Source organism: Pygoscelis adeliae, unplaced genomic scaffold (genome assembly GCF_000699105.1).
Source record: "Pygoscelis adeliae isolate BGI_AS28 unplaced genomic scaffold, ASM69910v1 Scaffold83, whole genome shotgun sequence".
In the NCBI taxonomy this organism is placed as follows: Eukaryota; Metazoa; Chordata; class Aves; order Sphenisciformes; family Spheniscidae; genus Pygoscelis; species Pygoscelis adeliae.
In genome coordinates this window covers 3088531-3110906 of record NW_008824467.1, presented here as the reverse complement: position 1 = coordinate 3110906, position 22376 = coordinate 3088531, and the positions used below count along the sequence as shown (strand labels likewise).

At 35.5% G+C, this 22376-nt stretch overlaps 1 protein-coding gene across 1 annotated transcript in view; it reads right to left on the bottom strand.

The window, feature by feature from the left end:
- CEP120 (centrosomal protein 120kDa) overlaps nt 1-22376 on the bottom strand; it is a 38787-nt gene that overhangs the window by 13226 nt on the left and 3185 nt on the right. The window contains exons 4-17 of the mRNA XM_009321103.1: nt 21093-21241; nt 19698-19895; nt 17361-17588; nt 16897-17104; nt 15732-15842; nt 14310-14487; nt 11759-11908; nt 10693-10875; nt 8277-8373; nt 8035-8187; nt 7262-7351; nt 6676-6768; nt 4882-5043; nt 611-733 (exon numbers count right to left, since the gene is read on the bottom strand). Of these exons, the coding sequence (XP_009319378.1) occupies nt 611-733; nt 4882-5043; nt 6676-6768; nt 7262-7351; nt 8035-8187; nt 8277-8373; nt 10693-10875; nt 11759-11908; nt 14310-14487; nt 15732-15842; nt 16897-17104; nt 17361-17588; nt 19698-19880 (1959 nt within the window). The 5' untranslated portion in view covers nt 19881-19895; nt 21093-21241. The remainder of the gene's footprint in view (nt 1-610; nt 734-4881; nt 5044-6675; nt 6769-7261; nt 7352-8034; nt 8188-8276; nt 8374-10692; nt 10876-11758; nt 11909-14309; nt 14488-15731; nt 15843-16896; nt 17105-17360; nt 17589-19697; nt 19896-21092; nt 21242-22376) is intronic.

The window sequence follows — 22376 nt, the reverse complement described above, 5'->3', positions numbered from 1 at the left end:
TCAAGCATACAGTAACATGCAGACTGGCCGTATAACTGAGTGCATTTTGTGCCAAGAAGCCTGGTCCAATTTTTTGCAGCATATTCGGTCAACAATTTGACTCAAACCTCACAATAATTCTGAGCAAAAAGTGCCCCTATCTGTGGTTTTAATTAAGCAAAATATCCTCTACTGAAGGCACGTATGGTTTCTAAGAAATCAACTTAAGACAGTGATTCCATTCTACTGATAAGTAACACAATTTCTTTTCAGAAATACTTAATAAAAAACCCAAGGCACAAAACGGAATACCAGTCTAAATTAGTCCTCACAAGAAAATCTTTATCTTTTAGTTCTATAAACAGAATGCTCAGAGTCCCCAGCATAAGTCATTTAAATATATGGATTAGTTTTTTCCTGCCTTAGCCTCTAACGCTACTGCTTCCTCTATAGAAATAAGGCCACTGTTGGCCTTATTTGTATTTGAATATTTCAAGTCTGAAAAAATTGTTGGAAAAAGTAAAACAAAATGGACAAATTAACCAGTTTATCATGCAAGATTATTATACATTCCCTTATCAGTGAATGGACCATTGTGACAGTTTTTAAACGCTAGAAAAATCCAAGATACCTTTTCTAAAGTGAGAAGATTTATTTCTGATTGTAGCTGGATTTCTGGTTTGCTACTTTGCTGTTCTTTGTATTGCTGGAACTCCTTCTCTGAAATTCTATGCTTATTTTCTGCTTCATAAAGCTACATTAAAGATATCAAGATATAACACAAGTTAGCAGAAAAACCCATTCACAGACAAAGAATTAGATTACAGAACTTAAGTTATTCCTTAGTCCCTGGAACAAACATTTTGCTGTCAATTATCTGATATAAAACAGACATTGAAAGCTACACATTCATAATTAATGATTTCTTGATGATGGCATACAGTAATGGTTTAATAGGAAGAATTTTAAAGAGGATCTTTGCTCAGTACTGGAAAGAAAAAACAAGTCTGTCCTCATATACAGAAGATCAAGATTTATAAACATTGCTGTTCACATTTCTAAAACGACTTGCAGAAAAAACACAGAAAACAAAACTATTTAGATTTACACACATCTTTTAAAGAAAGCCAACAGTGTTATCTACTATACGAAGTTTTATTACTTACTCAATTTCACCAGCATAACTTGTTTAGGAATGTCTGGAAGAGGAAACAACTAATACTTTGTACAGCCAAATAATGATTTAGAAGAAAGGCTGAAGTAGAAAGACTTCAGTGACTAATGACTGAATGCTATGTACCTCCGCCCTCACTGTGTACTTCCATAGCTTCATAAAGGTATTATAAAAAGAGAGCTTTGCTTTTCATCTTAAAATGGGTAATTTGAAAAACGATGCCAATACACAATTACTTTGCCACAAAGAAACTAAGTCAAATGTTTAACAGCTTTTTTCATTATACCATATTAAAAATATTAAGAATTTTTAATAGGATGTTTTCTGCGAGTAACTTACGTTCTTTTGTTAAATATTACTCAACTATAAATACCTTAATACACCTGATGGAACTGATGCATTCCATCACAGAATATGATCCCAAATGCTGCACTTGTATTTATGTCCAACTAGTTAATGTAAGTATTTCCATGAATTGTATCCAACAGTTTAGAACACTGGGTGAAAATGCTTCAGAGAATTCATTTCTGTTTCAAAGCCTACAACTTCTTCTATTAGTACATCAATATTTTAATTCTTTGGATCTCCTAATCAGGTCACCTCTATTTTTCTTCCAAAATTTTGCTTTTTGTATCTATTATTTTTACAGAATTGATGTAAGAAGCAAAGGTGCTTCCTAAGGAGGCATACAAAAACATAGTTCACTGCAGTTACTTTTCACATATAACCACAATAGCCAACTTTGACAGAAGATACTACCTTCCCATTTTTACCGATTTCTTTTTAAAGCAGACATACAGGCATGATGCCAATGACAAAGTAACTGGTTTCTTTAGCTATGAAAAATGCGAGCTCTCCCTAGAACTTCTACAATACTGTTTAATTTCTCGTTTAGTTCTGAAAACACTTTCAAAAATTGAATTTCTCATGAAACCTCAGGTTGCGGACTGTTAGGGAACTGCACAAATCATACAAATAAAGCACAAGCTTCCTATTCAGGAAGTAAGGGTGATGTTCTTCAAGGTGGATGCTTCAAGGATCTTCTCTTGCGCATAGTAGGGCTTACCTCCAAACAAGTGGAGACATTTAGAGAACTCTACAATTCAAGTGCGAAAATTGTGTATTGACACATGTCCTTAAGAGGTAAGGAGTAAGTCAAAGCATATGGTTTAGAACTATTCTAATTTACTCCAGAACATCCCTTGTTAAAAAACCAAAATGCACAAACAAAACCCCCACACCCAAAAAGGTAAAAAGAGAGGCCCATCAGAACTGGTAGCAAAAGGAACTTTCTGATTGAGCACTTTACAAAGGAACCATCCTACAGTGAGACTCCAAAACAAAAACCCACTCACACCCAGCAAAACAAAACAACAAAGCTTGTCACGCAGAATATGCAGTTACAACCACCTCGTATTGAAGCATGAAAGATTCAAAACAGCAGGAACAGCACAGAGAAAGAGCCAGGATGATCAGCTGGAAGGAACAGCCTTCATACAAAGCAAGACAAAACATTGCAGGGCTTGTGTTTGGAAGAGAGACAGTATGACAGACACCTAAGCGATCAGGAATGGTATGTAGCACAGGCACTAAAGGATACTTCATAAGTATTAAGCAATGAGCTTAAAATTAACAAAAAGAAGTTTTTAAATATACAACACATAATTAAGTTTTAGAACTCACTGCCACAGGATGTTGCAACGCTAAAAATAGAAATACTTTTTAAAAGGGATCAGATGAGTTCATGAAGAATACTTTCACTGATGGATAGTAAATATGAAATGCTGCCTCTGGCTGAGGGTACATGTAACTCTTGATGGTATTGCTGGATATACAAAAGTTGTATTTTCTCATTGTCCCATTTCTTATTTTCTTGCCCTCTAAATCCAACAATTGCTGCAACCGAATGCTGAGCTAACTGCATCTTTGGTCTGATATAGTATGTCTGTTTTGAATAGGAAAAATAAAGTGATTGTGATGGTATTGCGACCTAGCTAAAAAAAGTCAGTGGGAGTCAAAAGAATGAATTTGGAAGATGACTCCTAGATGGTGGCATTTGGAGCCACTTGAGCCTGAAGAACTGTTGGCTATCTTGTCTGGACTGATACAGTATTGGTAGCTGCCAACAACACATCTACAATGCAGAAGTGATCCACTTATCACTTTGAAGTGGATTGCATTCTGCAGTTTGAAACGGCTCATCTGTCGTGGTTTAACCTCAGTCAGCAGCTAAGCACCACGCAGCCGCTCGCTCACTCCCCCCCACCTGGTGGGATGGGGGAGAGAATTGGAAGAGCACAAGTGAGAAAAACTCGTGGGCTGAGATAAAAACAGTTTAATAATTGAAATAAAATGTTAATAATATTATGATAATAATAATAACAATACACAAAGCAAGTGGTGTACAGTACAATTGCTCACCACCCACCAACCGATGCCCAGCCAGTCCCCGAGCAGCGGCCCCCCCGGCCAGCTTCCCCCAGTTTATGTACCGAGCATGACATCCCATGGTATGGAATGTTTCTTTGGCCAGTTTGGCTGTGCCCCCTCCCAGCTTCTTTGTGCACCTCCAGCCTTCTCAGTTGGTAGAGCATGGGAAACTAGAAAGTCCTTGGCTAGTGTAAGCACTACCTAGCAACAACTGAAACATCAGTGTGTTATCAACTTTGTTCTCATCCTAAATCCAAAACACAGCACTGTACCAGCTACTAGGAAAGAAATTAACTCTATCCTTGCCAAAACCAGGACATCGTCTCAGTTCAATGATTGTTCAGTAGAAGGGGAAAGGTTAGCAGCTTCTAGATTAGCAGCATTTTTTTATTAGCTATATTCAAAAAATTCACTGTACTGTGGTTAACATATGCCGACATGAAAAGAAGTAGATTAGTATCAGTGTTTAATACTAAACTAAAAACCCACAAAAACCCAGCACAACTCTTCCTAATACAAAAATATGCCTTTGGCTGATACAGTTCTTCAATTAGTCAAAGCTATTGTGGGATTATCACTACCACATACCAGAAATTAGAAGCACCAAAAAAAGTAATTAATCTACATAAACTAAGTACTCTGAAAAACACGCATTACTAAGGTTTAATCTACTTAACAACAAATTATGTGTCTACTATTGTAACTGCTCAAAAAAGCTAGTACTAACTTTTAAAATTTTACAGTATGCTTTAACAGTCAAGAAAAGTAGCTAGACTAGCCTTGTTGTTAGTGCAAAAGCTAGCTTACAGGACAAGAGAATGTGGTCTAAATTTTCTTGGTTTAATGAAACTACTATTTTCAGAACAGAAGATCACAGTATCAAGATCATTCCCCCCCTACCCCCACCCCATTAAGGATAATAGAAATGGAAGAATAAAACGAACTGCGTAGTCAAGCTGCCTAGATGTTTTGCTAGACATTAATTGCTAACAATTTAAGTTACTGAAATGCATACTGCTGTTCGTGTTCTACATGTAATGTATGCTTGTAATTGCAGTTTGATTTTCAGTGTTGAAAAAAAAAATTACAACTACTGCATTGCAAACTGGCCCTACTACTGAGCAAGACTGACAGAGATGGATCCCAGCATGTAGCTCACTGAACAGAGATAAAACGTTTATTACAAAGTTGCCAGAATGCGCTTGCCTCAAAATCATTGCTCAACTTAGTATACTTATTTTAAAAAATGCTTACTTAAATAAGTAAATGGTTGACGCAGAAAATTTATGTGTACTTACCTGCTGTTGTAAGCGAAGCTTGTCTTCTTCCAGCTGTTTGATTTTTGACCTTTCTAGCTCAACCTGGTGTGCACATTCTTCTCTGGCTCGCCGCACAGAATCCTGTAGCTCCTGCAGATTTCGTTCATGCTCTGCTTGCAACTCCTTCTTTACTCTTTGAAGCTTAAGAGTGAGACATATTTATATTAATCCATACATGCAAGATCTTTATTTTAAGACTCTTTCTTACAACTGTTACTACAATTCATGACAGAAAAAAATTGTTATCCGTTTCAGAAATTAAACAATAGAAATTCCATTGTTATCTCTATGTTTGCTATATACTCTTTTATTGACTTTCAGTTTAACTAATGACCTGCAAATTACTGTATTTGGGCTACAAATATACTCTTGCTTGACTATTGTAAAAATGGAGCTATCTGTATCTCTACTGTACTTTCTACATGGGATTGCTAAAGGCAAATTTTATATCCACCTTTTACTACAAGCTAAAAAGCTAAATACACCCCTTCACTGCTGAAACAATGAAGTCACAGCTACAGCCAAGATGCCTTTAGACGAGTAAGACTGCACTCTTCAAACTGAGCATATTGAGAGAATTTCTCATTGAGCTAAACAGGAAAACAGTCCTTGACATGTTTGAACTTTCTAGAAAGATGTTACTGGCTCAGATAACTGCTAGCTGAATAGAAACCTCTCCAAACGGCCCATTTCTCAAACAGTGTAATTGCTAAATGAACCCTACATCATTTTGTCTAGACATTTTTGGAATCCACTGATTTTTATTATCTCTAAACCCTCAGGTCAGAGTCGCACTAAATTTAGAGCAAGTTTTGAGACAAACATGTATGAGATTCAAAATAAATACTTTTACTCAGACTGAAATGCATTTGGCCAAACCTAATCACCAGATTTTTTGCATAGATGTTAAAGGTAAAGTCAGACACTATTTATGGCACAAACTGCATCTTGAGGGGTATAGAGAGCCTGAGTACAGAACAGGACACAGGCTCAACCAGCCAGTCCCTGTGTTGGGAGCTTTCTTTGTTCACAAGCACAGGAGGGATTGATGTGATAAAATGATTAGTCTGAGCTACAGGAGGTAAGAGGGATTTTCTTGGACGGCTAAATCACCACAGCAGTTTACCTATATAATTGTGAGTTTGTTCTGAAGTAAAAAAATAGGCAGTTATTTTCTTTCTCTTTTCATATGACTAGCTTCCTCAAGGACTCGCACCCCTTTTCCTCATCTTGGGGGTATTCAGTGAGATCTAGAAACAGTGGTAGCTACTGGTTTCTCCCACATATTCTTTGGCCCTGTCACTATAAAAAAAAAATTACGAAATAGGAACTCTATCAAATTGCTGGATAACAAAACCTGGACAACTGCAGTTTCTCCCAGCTCTCCTTGTCACCTTCTCCTATTTCAATGGTTAATCTAGCAATTACTGTTTGCAGTAAGGCACTCATATAGATGTACGATGTTCACTTGACAGTACTAAACTTGAGATATGTTAGTGTTATATGTCTCCACCAACACTAATTCTGTTAATAATAAAAAATGTACAGTTCTATAATTCTAGCAACCCATGTAAAAGTTCATTGAATTTCCATTTCAGTAAAAAAAGTTGTAACAAAACTTGACTTAAGTTATTAGTGCCCTTCTATGTATCAGTATGAATGTGGCTACTTCAGTTCTTATACACAGGTCACAATTGTCTCTGTATGAAAACTCAAACCTTATAGAAATAGCTCATGCAATTGCATTGTTTAAAATGACCAAACATTTTTTACCTCTGATTCAGCACTGAAAAGCTGTCGTTCTCGCTTATCTAGATCTCTCAGGGTTTTCTGAAGTTGTTCTTCCAAAACAGTATATTCAGCTACCTACAGGAACAAAAAAAGGCATTTTTTTTCTTGCAATAAAAATAATGTTTTAGGCAGGTGAAGAATTTACTCGTTATGATATAAAATATTGACAATTTTTGTTTGAAAATTTACATATAAAACAAATCTCCAGCTCTTAATGACAAAATCACATGGAGAGCCTCTCTTTCTAATACAATAAAGGCTAACAGGTTACCATGCATAGCTGGGCTGTAGAAGTGCTTTTTGACCATGCAAATAAAAGGCAATTAAAGTTAAAAAGCCCCCGAAGAAAGCAAGCTAACCTAAAGGGTTTCTAACAAGTATTCTATGATTAAGGGCTACTTTTAATTTTTTTGCACTGTTGAAGACTAGATGCATGCATACCAGTAGGTTTAAGATTAATCACAGACCCTTTGTTCTATGTTACAGTTACAAAATATCTTGTCAAATTTTATAGTGATATGAGATTTATAATGAGACTTTCAGCAAGTATAAGAACAAGTGTCCTTACCTTTTTCTTCACCAATGCTTCTCTCTCTCTATCTCTTTTCTTCCATTCTTCTGCAAGAGCTTGCATATGGGCCATTTCCTTCTTTTTAAGCTTTTAAAAGACGAAAAAGGAACAAAACCCCCAAACCAGAGAACCAAATCAAAGTTGTTGGAAGTGCAACTTTAAAGGAGAGAGTACTAGCAGAACTAAGCCTTGAAGCGAAAGAATTAAAAACTAAGTTTAGTACACTGACCTATGTAACTCAAGATATGATTCTGATGGTGAAAGATATTTCTTACCCTTAAGTACAAAATGCAAAGTAAGCCCAAGTTTGAGAAAGATATCTTAACAAATAGACACTAGATTCTCAGTAGTTTTTTGAAAGAGATGCATGCAATTCTAAAAACACCTAGAATTACTTCAAGAGTAGAAACACAGCAATGGATTTTGACTGAGAATGAACAAATGCAGTGTTAGTATTTAACGCTAATAATTTCAATCTTGAATATCTACTGTGCTTCACAAACAGTAAGGGGAAATTGTGAAGGGGGTATCCTGTATTTCACTACCTAGCACCTACTTCAGTCACTTAACAGAAAAGAATTAACCTTGTTCCTTAAGAGTACGGAAGATATTTGTGTACATTTGAAGTTTTAATATTCTATATGAGCAAAATTTAGTTCTTATTTGAGACAGTGGAAAAGTTTAAGAAAAACAGTTATTCCTCTTGCCAATTCTCCTAAAGGTTCTTTAGCAGTCATGCAGTTTAGGAAATAAACAGAAAGAGTAAAAACCTCGTTTTCAAAAATGTCCTCTTGCATTTCCTTCCACATTTCCAACTCCAGTGCTGCTTTGTATTCAAGAGTTTCTCGAGGCTCTGGATGGTTTTCTGGGGCACAACGAGGCTGAGTGTGAGGGACATGCCGCTGCTGACCAGCACCTACACACTGGTATAAGAACAGTGGATTTTTAACTGGAAACCCAACTTCTCAAAGAAGTGCTCAAGGAAAAAGGGTAAGATTTATGTAAAATTTACTTGAGAAGAATCTGACACCAGAACTTCTTGCATTTTCACAAGCCCATAGTCTTCCAAAGTGATAGCATATGAAAGCTCCGCTACTCTGTTGCCTGACCTATAAATAGCAATAGAATGTTCTTTTAATGAAAACTGTCTTAAAAATACAGAAAGTGAATTGTAAGACAACACACAAAAAGTTGAAGTGCTATAAAGTTCCATGTAAGCTCAGAGACTCTAAGCACTTACCTATACGACAGCCCAAACATGCTCTGCCATGTATATTGCTTTAACTTAGGGACTGATTTATACAACTACAGCAAGCTTTCTGACTTTAACAGATAATTTGTCATCAGGAACCTATTTAACTAACAGCTTACTATAACCAACACATCCCTGTAACAAGAGAATGATCCAAAATTGTACCTGCAGTCTTAAATCTTTTTAAGAAATATACCTGTTAAATACAGGTATTGCCACTGACTTCATTCTAAGATACTCAGTGAATTTCATTAGTCTTGCTTTTTTAAATGTTAACAGTAACTTTCTTGTTACCCACAGTATAATAAGTCACTTAGCATATGGTGTAGTAAGCCATCCTTGGATTAATAAAAAACACATTTCTGGAAGCTTCAGCACAGAGAACTGACAACTTTAAATCCACTTTAGGTTAAATATCTATCTGTTCTTGTATAGTGAAAGAATATCTAGATAACAGATATTTTAATAAACTAATTTGAAATTAGTTGCAGTTTCTGCTTAAGTAGAACAGTTTGTCCCTGGCTATCTCATCTCTAACCATAGACAAAATGTAGTAAGCAAAGGTAGTTTTCTGCACAGAAAGATACTAAGAGAAGGAATATGCACAAATCATGTAACTGAAAGTTATCACTAGTCTAACATGAAAGTACACTGCAGTGTAGACCTGTACTTGGTCAGAAACAAAACTATCATTTCCATTATAATTACTCAATGATGCAAAGGCAATTTACACAATCACTTGAAGCCTGGAAGCTGCAGAATTAGATATCAAGCAATGTGCAACAAAAGGCTGCAGGAATTAACCATGGCTGTAGTTTTCACTTCACTGGAAAAAATTCTCTTCCAGCAAATATGAAAAGACAGCACTAAAATATTTTTACAAAGGTGCAATCTTCTACACAGTTATTTGCAAGGCAAAAAAACCCACCACCAAACATTTGTACTTCACATAAGTTAACATAAATTAGTGCATTAAATTCTTACAGCTTTCTATCAGTCACTGATTAAAAAACAAGGCAAGATTCTAAGTAATGGACCTCAGAAATCTGAGTAATTAAGTCAATTTAACATATCAGTGTAAAAAGAATGTTATGCCAACAAGAGTAAAGCTAGAAAGGTATCAATCAGCACAGCAAAATGCAAAGACCTGATTACATTTTGAGAATGCCATCTAGTGGTTATTAAGTTTTGTGCAAAACCAGGTTTCATTTTAACAAACTTACTATTGGTGAAAGTGTGAACCTTAATGTACAGTAAGATCATAAAGTAATTCCACAGAATCAGGCCATGCTGGCTTTCACACAAAAAAGTTTAAACAAAGTCAGATCACTTTTCTATCAGTTTGGGAGGAGGGAGGATATCAGTCTTTGTGTCAGTAACCTGAAGTTTCCTGTGTTTCAAATATAGCATGTTTTAATTATCTGTAGGATTAGAGGTTTAAAACCAACCTCAGTCTTAATAGCAGTTACATTTATTTCTAAAGGCATAATCAAGTTCCATTATCACACAGAAAAAGATGGGGATCTAGACACTGACCGCTAGCACAGTTCACATATTCAACGAGGACACAGGACAAAAGTAACTATAAATTAAGTTTCTTCATATACATAAAAATAACATCACTCCTCTACATAAATGAATTCAGACAGAATATTAACTAAACACTGCTCCTTCTGACACAAGCTCAGAACCCTGCTACTATTACAGGGTATAATCCTGAAACAGGAAACCCCTCCACTCCATGGATATATCTGTCCTCCTAACTTTCACTGAAGTCAGTTGCATTTAAAAACATACTATGGACAAACAGTCTTAACTATTTTCTGGAATATCAGCAGCTTTTTGTAATTGTTAAGTAACTTACTCAGGAAAGTGCCTCAGTAACATTTTTTCCAATTATTTATTTCTTTAATCTGCCTGTGAAGCTTACCCAAGATCATGATTATATAAAGGTTTATTACAATGACTCTGGTAATGGAGTGGGGTTGCACAATACGCCTGTGGCAATTTAACTTTTAATCTCTTGGATCCTATTCCCACCTCCATATTGCAGTACTCTGCAGCCTGTTTACCTACTCAAAAAGGTAAACAGGAAGAGCTTGCCCTTTTTCAGGGAAATATTAAACAAACAATTCTTCAAAACTTGCTACAAAGTAATTTTTTAAAATAGTTTTACCCTTGCACTGCTGTGACACTGACTGTTTCATTAGAAGTCTGACGCCAGCACTGTTCACCATTACCACCCAAGAACCGGGTTTTTTCCGAAGCCAAAACATTTGAAAGCTGAAGTCTTGCCACCCCTAGAAGTAAGTCTTTAGCTGTTTTATCCTTGTGCCACAATTCAACCAGCAGAGGTAATCTGAAACAAAAGTGATTTTAGTGTCAGGCATCAACACAAGAGAAAAAGCATTCCTATTCATTTGGGAAAAGGACCTCATGTTCTAAAGGTAACTTCCCAAATCAGTGATGGTCACAATTGTCAAACAATGAGACAGGTTTACTCTCATTTACATTCCTCAGTCCTCACTCACAGAGGAATGAGACTGACTGACTTAGTATCTTCTCCATCACTTACTCACTTTGGTCAGATTATCATTCCTTTCTCCAATTATTAGAAAGAACAATGCTGCAGCAAAAGAGATTGACTGAATAATCTTAACAGACCCAGATCATCTTCATTTATAAATACCTATAATCAAGTTTTAGTCACTGCCGCTCAGAATACATGTCCTCCACCTCTTCTTTCAAAATACCACTATTTTGGTGATTCTTTATTCCACATCTTAATCAGTTATCCAAAGCTGGTGGGACTACTGGAAAAATTGTGCCACAGCCCTCACTGTACTCAGCTTCCTAGGTACTTGCTGGATTTTCAAAGATACTGATAGTCATCATGTATTTAAAAAAAAAGGTATCTATTTCATCTGAAGTAATGCCTTGCTAAAACTACACTATCAACCTTTAATTTAACAACTTACAGCAACAGCACTTGTTTCTGTAAGCAACAATCCCTATATAAGTAGTCAAGAGATAAAAGCAAGAATTTTACAGCCCCTGTCTTTAAATGTAAGTCATAGAGAAACTGGAAGAGCAGTGTATTAAATACTCATTGACATTAGCACCTAGATTCTTTACTAAATTCTCAATCTGATGATCTTAAGTAAAAAATTTGAACTTGTGACTGCATTTACAACAAAAAATAGAAAAAGTGTAGTTAAGATAAAAAGAATGCAAGTTATCACCTGAAGAATGTATCTTGAAGCTGATGTGGTATAGTTGCAAAGTCAAATGCACAGTAGGACTGTGGAAGAAAGACTTCCATGTTCTTTCTGACTTCTACAGGTGGGCTTGTCATAATAGGTGCTGCACTGCCAAAAAATGGATATGAGTACCTAAAAAAACCCAAAAATAATCAAACAGTAATTTAATAAAGATACTTTTTTTATACCTTCTGCAACAAGAAAACCAGTTTAGACATCTTCTACTGAAGAATGACTTGTATTAAAGTTAGCAAAATTTGTACAAATACATCCAACAATAGAATTTAGTTCTCAAATATTTGTGTTTTTATTTACTTCAGCACTGATCCAGTTTCATTTATATTTGCTGTTGACAAAAAAGCTTTAATAACCTGCATGTTGACAACCATATGAATTAACCTTTTATTAAAATTCTGCAATCGTTATATAAAGTGAGCAGAGAAATAGAAGAAATATTCAGATGTAGATTGCTACTTGAGAACATTTATAACTATATTTACAGCTAAGACTAGTCTAACAAGCAATAATTGATAACTAAGTATGCATATATGCAGTGTCAGAACCATTTGAAAATTTCAGTCACATTTGAAGAATTTAGTTTTTAATTTAGTTTTAGTTTTTCATTTTAGTTTTTAATTCTCACAGTTTAATTCACTAAAAGGAAAGTTGAATCATTCTACCAATATAATTTACAATGGGGCCTGAAACTATACAATTCAGTGTATGATAAACTACAACAAAGGGGAGGCCAAAAACCTCTTGAACTTCGCTTTGCTCAAACTGATGATGCCAGCTGTCAGCTAAGTTACTAATAAAATAAACGCTGCATCAAATGCTGCCACTTATAAAATTCCATACTTCAACTGCTTGTACAAAATTGTTTAAAGAGCTTGCTTAGACCTGAATGAAATAATACTCCCAATATACAATGCAAATGCAATTTTTTTACCCTGCAACTTTTCTTAGCATTTATGTGTTTGGATGTTTCTCCTCTTTGGTTTCTCACCATATTCATCACTGACTGTAAAAATTGAAGTGCATGAAACAGCAAAATCTATTTGTTGTCCCTGTTATGGAGCAAATTCATTTCTGGAATGTTATGTGAAAAAGCTTTTATGTGACAAAAATCCATTCATTGCATGTTGTTTTCCACATACTATTTAATAATACAGCCCTACAGAAAACCATTAATGATGCAATCTATTAGTTGTGCTTTAAAATATTCCACCACCCCCCAACCCAACCCCACCTTTTCACCCTAGTTCAAACAAAGCTTAAACTCAAGAATCATTAACCCGAATAGACTTCCTGGTGACCAGTTAAAACTGTATTAAACTAACTCTGTTAGAACAACAAATGCAAAGCAAATGCAGATGCACCTCCACAGCCACAAATATTCAACTTTTTCAAACCTAATCACCATTTAAAGAAATGCTTCATCGTTTGCACCCCTAATGGAAACTAAAAGGCAAACTCTAAAAACCGCTATGAACCACTGAAGTCACATATGCCATCAGTAACTAATATTCAATGAATAGAAGTATTTTTTTTTAAACAACAAAATCATTCCTGCATCTACAAACTCTTCATCCTAAACTCTAAGGAAAACCTAAAACAAAACAAACAAGTTGGTAAAACAAAGTTTCTCTCTTCACTGGCAATGTTAAAAAACCAACCAAACCCCAACCTGCATACAGATACTGGTTTCAATACTCTTACTTTTGATTGGTCCTTCACCTTTTTACTTCTTATTCCTCCAACTTAGCATTCACCTCCCAGCTAAGATCTGCTTATTCTCCAAAAGTGCTCCCATACTTTTCTTTCATGTTGACATCAGTAGCAAACTAATCTCTAACAAATTGTTCCAAACTAGCATTGTGGTTTTCTACTTTTGCTTCAGGCACAAAACTTGTATCCAAAAAGCTTGTCTTTTTTGTAACTCCACAAATAATTTAACAAAAGATGCTAATTCTCCCAACTAAGATTTGCTTCCTGTATGCAAAGACTATCAAAAACCCCTGATACTACCTCTCAGAATGATAATGCATTTACTACATCGATTCTTCACTTTAAGACTAGAATGTGCTTCCTTGAGATTCACTGTCACACACAAACCAGGTGATCTGTCTTACTAAAACACTACAAGGAGTTCTTGGTGGAGACACGGAAAGCTACAGAAATCACTCCTTCAATCAGCTGGAAAGGCAGCCAGAAAGTAAGGAGACAAGAAATCCTCCTTTTCCTCTAAGGACTGAATGACATCCTGTATTGTCTGAGCTCAGATATTCAAGTGAGGTTTAATAAAAATTACAGCGCAGGTTAAGTGTTACATACTATCTTTAATGCTGTAATGCTCAGAAATTTAGCGATGAGCCAGATGAACATTCCAAAGTATTTCACTACTGAAAATCAGCTACGTAAAGGTAAAAGGCATCAGGCAGCATATCGCCAGCAATCATTCAGATTATGAAGGCTTTGTATTGAAAAGAAAGATATTATTACCAAGAATAAGATCGACAAAAACAAATCATACCTTAAAATGCAATTTATTGGAAAACCAACTTCCAGTCCGCGTATACTTCGTAAGTCTATTGAAAAGCAAAAATGGTGAGAGGCTGCTGGAATGACAATTTTCTGTGCTGACACAGGCTCAGAAGAACTGGATGCACCCATAGGGTTGGGCTGAGATGCAGCTACTGGACCATCATCAGCTGAAAACACAGAAGAGAATTTGTGCACATTTTTAATAATTTGTTCTGCCCAAAATAACAAGATATATTAAAGATAGGTCTCACATTTTAAATGCAATTACAGATAGCTTGCTTCCCCAAGAGATTTCAATTCCTTGTAATATAAACTAATACTATGAAAAACAGCCACTCTATTTGTAAGTTACTGCTTCCAAAGAAAAAACACCAAAAACCCAGTACACTTTAAATCTTCTTAAAAGATTCTGTAATATTTTTTCCTTTTTTTATTAATCTTCAAAGCTATGTATGTTTATCTTACTGAAGAAAAGTTTAGACTAAGATCCAAGATATTAAATTCTTCAGAGGGATGCTACAGGACTTCAGTTTCAACAGTTTACATAATTGTTCCTAGACAACTTGAGGGCATGCAGAAGAGGAGGGCTTATGAAAAAATTATTTGTAGTAACTTAGTTTGCTTTGAATTAACTAAGCTCTTTAGTTTGGGCCTGAAAAGAGAGCACCAGGTCAATTGCAGTGCTCATGTAAGGAAGCATCAACTATTGGTCCCAAGCTGAGGTTTAAGTACTGAAATAAACTAAAAGGCTCTAGCTAGGTCTGTAAAGCACATCTGCTTATGCCCTTTGATCAGAACTCACCTACTGTGACATCCATTTCATAATTTAGGAAGCAGAAGCTACAGTAAGTGCCTGTCCAATTGCATCCAGGCTTCTTAAGTCCTTACACTGGGACCAAATACTGCCTTCAAAAAGTAACAGGTCAAACAAAGTTTTACAGACAGGGTCTCCAAAAGGTACGCTCCAAAAATGTTTAAGAAAGTAAAGCAGAGAAAGAGGCAAAGAAACTATCAGAGAAGAACTCAACTGCCTTTTGTAAGTGCTAGTTGTTCTGATCCTCTTCCTTCATAATTATGTTTCCATTTTTGCCATTTTTAAATAAATACATCGAGAGCATTGACTTTATTTTTTCCTGCTTCTTTTTGAGTGTTTTATTTGCATGAACAGTAACAATACAAAAAAACAAATTTAACAATACTTCTACATCAGCTAGTCATTTCTACATTGTTTTCAGTCATTCAGGTAAAATGTCACTAGATTGCTAGGTGCAATGAAATGGCTGACTAGAAGTTTAAGGCTGTCACAGACAAGAGAACAAAAATTGCATACAGCCTACTGTTAAAATTCACTTAAGTTGCTACTATATTCAAATTTCACTCAATGTACTAAATTTGATAGATTTTGCGTTACTGGAATTTTGTAGATCTGACAGAGGTGACTTTGCTCTGCTCTCTGATTTGAAAACTGGAAGCTCTTCAGTATTCTGTTTGTTAACCTCTTGGCAAGACTCAGCCACCAGTCCTGAAAGATAAATGTGAAATGACATGTTTTACATCTTACCAAAACAGAGTTATGAAATTATTATTACTATTAATAAAAAAGCACAATCCTGGACTTTTTAACCACAGATTCAAACTAGTTGCTGAGTTCACAATACTTTTTCTTGATACATTCCATATAAAGGACTTAATCCTTGCTTAGATAAGGTCAGTTAGGATTAAAAGAAAATTTGGCTGAACTAGCAGACAAATCCTCAGAGCACGTTCTAGGACACAGATTTTTCTCTACAGAACTGGGTGCCTTTATGACCAATCTTAAAAGAATAGCAATACAACTATCATTAGAAAAATAATAATTCAGCTTTATTCATAAATCATCATCTCTTAGGAAGATGGATGTTCAGTAATGTTTAGCAAACTAACATTCTTTTTTCTGAGCTTTACTATATCATTATAGTATTTCTTCCTCTCTCATCTCTTCCTCTTTGACTTCTCCCCAACCCAGTCCTCAAATCAAAAACAAAACAAGGGAAATCTTAGGAGGCTGTGGGCTACCCAGTCCCTACAAAAGGATAACATAAAAACAAACAAACAAAAAACCCAGTTGCTTGGTTTTGTCCAGGAATCTATACGGTATGAAAGTTTGTCTTCACAATTAATTATCCACATAGTAAATTCCTTAAAAATCTTAAAAATCCCTCATTTCCCCTGTCTTTCTATTTATTAAATGTGAACATCAGGCCATTTCAGCTCCCCATTGAGCAAGTCAGTTTCTTCATGGGTATTGTACTGAACCCTCCCATTCTCAAATTCAGGTAATTCCAAACATTTCTGGTAATATCCTTCAAGCTGATGACCATCCACGTCATTTGTAATCTACACATCACCAAATCCCCAGTCTGACTCTTCCAAGTGTTTTCAACAACCACCATGTTCAAATTACAATATTTATTCTCCTCCTATTATTTGTTTTATGTAAATAATTCTTACTTGCCTGAAATTTATCACCACAAATGAGTAGTACATGATCCAAAACCACACTTGACAACTGGGGAAAAAAATTATATACCACATACCCTTTTTCTTTAGTTTCGTGCCTTTTTCAAACTTAAGACTTTCCACTTCACTTTCTGTTGCTTCATCTTCTGTCGAAGGATTGTGGTCAGCTTGAGATAGGACATTCTGGGATCTCTGCTGCAGCCCCTCTGTCTTTCTGCTAACAGGTGAAAGAACTTTCTCCTGTGGCTCTTTAGGTTCAGTTGGAGCATTTAAGGGAATCAAAGGCTGAATGAAGTGATATAGTTTTCTTATTGATCATGGCTTGCACTGAAAAATTCTGTCTACAACGTTTCTATAGTTTGAGATTATTCTTCTGACATAGAAAAATGAAGCAATGAAAGGATTATTCATACAAAGCATCTTATTCGTTCAGGTTTTCTTTTACACACTTAACTGTCAAATATGACTTAGAAGTACCAATTTTTTTTAACATGAAACTGTGCAACAGCATCTAAACCAACAATAAACGAGTAAGCTATACCTGGGCACTCAAGCTCTCCCTTTGCAGAATTACAGATACCCCAACAGTAGGAGCCATTTCCAAAGGTAACTGTGGCAGTTTCTGTTTAGCTCTATTTGGTGGAACAAGGACAAATGCTCCTTCTATTGCCACAGGGTGTTGATCGATCTCCACATTTCCTTTCTTCAGTAGTCCAGACAGGGGTATTTCAGTGCTTCCAAGAGACTGGTCTCCACAGCAAAGATGGATCTGTATACATACAAAAGTGCTCTAAAGTAACCGGCACGTGCATTTCCACTTGAACTGTCTGTTCAGCTTCTATTAAAGGTAGCATAAATACAACAAATTAAAATGATCATCCCTAGTCTGGTCCCTGTGTGCTGGGAACAAGTGTTTTGAGGAGTATAAGAACAGCTATGAAATTTCAGTATTGAGCAGGTAGGATTTGCCCAGTGCTAGCACAGTAGCAGATCACTGCACTGCCCTTCTGAGGACCTGTCATATCATCCCTTCTGGAGGACAAATCCAATAGTCTGTGGCTTCTAAACAGAGCACAGACTCTTGCCATTAATGTATAGGCATATAAAATGCAAGACTGCAAGGTAAAGAGAAAAAAGTTATTTGAAAGCTCAGCCTTTGTGCGTATATTTAGACACCACTTAAATAGCAAGGATTTTTGGAATTAAGTAACTGTGTTAATTCCTGGTAAAAATCATTATTCCTTTTTCAAAACTTGACTCAACTCCTTCTTCCTTCCATAGCTTAATATTCATATACCTAAGTAAAAGATGGATCTTAAAAACCCAACACACTCTAAGGCAATTTATTGTCCTCAGTGAAAGTTACTCTTTGAAACTTACATACCAACTTGCTCCTTCCCAAATAACAGTTTTAGCAGATCAGAACATTGTATTCTGATCCTTAATATTTATCACACTTCTCAATATTTATTACACTTAATGAAGACTTTAATGCTAAAAGGTGTCAGCTGCCAATATACACACCTGGGTGTGCGTATATATATGTATACACACACAAATACAGTCATACACAATATATATATACACACACTAGTCTAGCAGCTAGCACCTTTTACAACTCAAGTCTTCATTTTTGGAAAAAATATATTAAATATTAAGGATCAGAATACAGTGCTCTGATCTTATATCCTAAATTTTAGGAAGCTGAGTGAGAAGTCAGAGAAAGAAAACTGTAAATCAAGATGTGGATCTGACCTCACGACAACTCGTTTAAAAAGTCATTCTTCAACATGATGAAAACATGCATAATTCTCTGTATGTGTACATATATATATAATATATGCTATATTAAATACTTTGTTTCAAGATGATAGACTAAGATTAAATTCCAAACACATCAGTGCATATGTTTCTACAAAAACCGTCATTAGAAAAATATTTAAAGTTGAGACAAACAAAAAACCTGAAACAATGTAAGATTTAAACAGAAACATTCTTAAACAAACCTGTATAATGAAACTAGAGTGGTCTGTACAAGTTTAAAGAAAAATAACTTTAAAAAGGTCCAGATACAAGACTTACTTCGTATAACTAACACTGTCTTATTTACCAGCTATGTTACTAGAAACCCTATATTACCCTCAATCAAATAGTCTTTTTGTAATGAGTTAAGCATGAGCCAGACACAGATTGCCATAAACACTTCCAATACTACCCAATATTTAGAATCATAGAACCATTTAGGTTGGAAAAGACCCTTAAGATCATTGAGTCCAACCCTAAACCTAACACTGCCAACACCACCAAACCATGTCCCCCATTTAAAGGCATAGCTAAAGATAAGCAATATCCTGTAACAGCCCAAATATGGCTGTAGTGTATTTTAAAAAGGTATTTGGCTAAGGAGTGGGAAAAAAGCCAGATCTCCCTTATTATTCACAAAGAGTGCTGAGGGCAGTGATTTTAGAACTTAGGCAAGAGTGACCTGAGCAGCTGGTGTGGGTGAGGTTATCATAGGCAGCACAGAACAGGACTGTGGGTTGCAGATGGTCTGATTGCAGAGCAGGTCCCAGAGCTCTTGAGAATGCCACATCAGCTCTTCGGGAATATCATGTTTCAGCAATACCTTTTATCATGACATGTAATCCAGCTTACTATAGTGACTGTACTAAAGAGACTGCACTCTATCTGAGCTGGGAAACTTGCTGCTAGGGTTTCCCTCCTATCAGGAAGAGAATCAACTTACATTTGAGCCAAAATACTGTAATACAATCTGATTTTGTAAAGAGAAATGTTTTCCAGTTTCAACCTGAGGCATATTCTGTTTCTTTTATTTTCATTATTTATTTTCATTCACATTTGAGAAGAAACAGCTTACCTGCAATTTTGACTGTGCACAAAGATAAACTTGGAGGACATCAGCTGTACTACGTATTCGAACTGAAGCTCTTTCTGGCTCAAAGTTTGGATTAATTAAATCAGTGAAAGGTTCATTTGTGACATCATTTCCCAGTAATGAATAGTAGAAAAAAAAGTCAGGCTGCCGTTCAGGAAGCTTCATAGTACTAGGAACTAACTAAAAAAGATGCAGAAAAGAAGAATTTATCTCTTTCATTAATGTAGTTAACAGTAATCCTTAAGCATTACCTTGGAAATTAAAGAGCTTAAAGTGATCTCAAACTACAGAGTAGCTGACCTAAATCCTAGCTTGCACTACACACAAAATAAAAACTTTTATATTAATACTCAAACTGAATAAAAAAATAAATCTTACAAGCATAACAATAACTTGGAAAATGACCCATTTTGAATTACCTTTAAGATTTATCAGCATCAAGGGCTGTAACTGACATATATTCAATGATGTCGGGTACCACACATATATTCAGAAATAAGTAGTGCCTCCACAAAATATTTATAGTGTAAATAAACAATGCAGATTAGATACTGAGTTATACAATAATTTATTCTATCACATAAGAGACTGAAACAGCCAGAAACAGCTACTTCATTCTGTAACCACTGCAACTGTGACTTCAATGCCTAAAAAGGGATAAGCTACCCCAGAGTGATCACGGTAAATTTACTTCACAAGGCCCTATGATTCTGACATGGAAAATTATTTTCTCTGAAAAAAGATGACAAGACTGAGGACAGTTTATCATACACTATGAGTTATAGATCAATTAAAATCACGCTGGCTTGGAGTTGTGACTTTCACAGTAACTTGGGCATACCTATATTTTTAAATCAGACAATACGTATCAATGTGGTACAGTACAGCATAAACACAGCAGCTGAGGTCTAAAGCAGAAATAATCACATTAGCATGGCACTTCATCCAAGCTAATAAGTCCTTCCCTGAGGCAACACAAACTCTACTGTTTCATATATCTTACAGATATGAAAGGTATTTCATCTTGTTTGAACTTCAGCACATGGGCACCACATTGAAGACTGGTATTATCCATACACATACTCTTTATACTATATTGCAATATAAATGTATGCATTTCATAAAAGTGCATAATTTAAAGTAAATGCAATTTTAGTGCTCCAAAAGAATTCTGATCTTTCACCTGTAATTTGACATGTAAGCACTACATAAAGTTTTAAAATTCAAATGAACGTATATTAATTCAATATGGGACAAGGCTATTTATTGCAAGAAACTTAAAAGACAATTAAAAATCCTGACTAGAAATAAGGCATGGGAGGGTGAAAATACAAATGTAGGGTAGTACTTAAAACTACACATAGCAAGGAAACAAACCTGTTCCAACTGTGTGGCAAACGCAATGGTTACAGACAAGACGAAGTAGTCCCTGCAGTACTCTGCTGGTCCAATTTGATGATAGCCTTCTTCTTCATTCAAGACTGGTACAATACTTTTAGGGTCTAGTCCAGAAAGAAGGGCAGATACTAAAAGAGAAGAAAAAAATTAAGTAACTTGTGACCTTATTAATTGCTGCAGGAATCTTATATATAATTGTAATTGTACCTTTAATTATTGTACATGTTGAAAGAAAAATTACAAATAAAGATCTTGATGCTTGGTTCCAAAGCATTTCAACACAAAAAAGTCCCTAAGTATACTGCAGTATAGCTACAAAAAAATTCTGAAATTAATTTCTATTCAGTGGCCACAGTTGTTATTTTGAACACTATGCTAGACAGAATGCTAGTGCCTATTTTTATTTAATATTACAGTGAGTAACACTACAGAGACTGGAACTTTATTTCATTCGGTTAGAGTCTACCATGCTGTTTCTTTATTTTACTCATTAAAGGAAATGCAAGACAGTAACTGCATATGACAAGCTGTTCAATTGCTGGAAGAAGTATGTCTCATTCCACAGACCTTTGGAATGTTTCATTTGATGATTTTTCATCTGAAGTCTTCAGTGTATAAAACACTGTTTGTATTCTGGTTTACTAGCTTCTACTCTATAGCGCCAGTAATTCAATGCATTTCAAAGAAGCTCAGGTTACACCAAATAGTAATAATCACACAGCACTTTTGGTTCTGAACCAAAAGGCTCCGTTTCAGACACTGGAAACTTTAGACCACTTAGGTCAGTGAAGCAAAAAAAAGATTAAAAAAATAAAAATTGAAGTGTATGAATCCTAAAAGGAAAACATCTCCTTAACTATCTGACTAGACCAGAACTGGGTAGTCCAGCTTTGCCACACCCAATGCTTGGAACATTAACTTTTAACCTGAGAAAATCTACACATTTGTTTTCCTCCATTGCCTAAATATAGTACTGACTAATCTTGAGATGACAGAAGAAAGGGAAAAGCTGGCAAACTTGTTTGTATCAATTACTCCACAGAAAGCATGAAGTGGAAGACAGTGCTGGGTGAAGGCAGAAGGGATTTCTTGTATTTTCTGCCAGTGTCATGAGGGGTAGGAGAGATTGTGGGCAGAAAGATCAGAAGGGAACCGCAAATTAACAAATAATTTACAGTAGTTCCTTACCTCCTTTACAAACTTTACAGTATGCAAAATTCCCTGTGCTTTGTTGTGAACCTGAAAGGATGGAGTAAGCTAAGT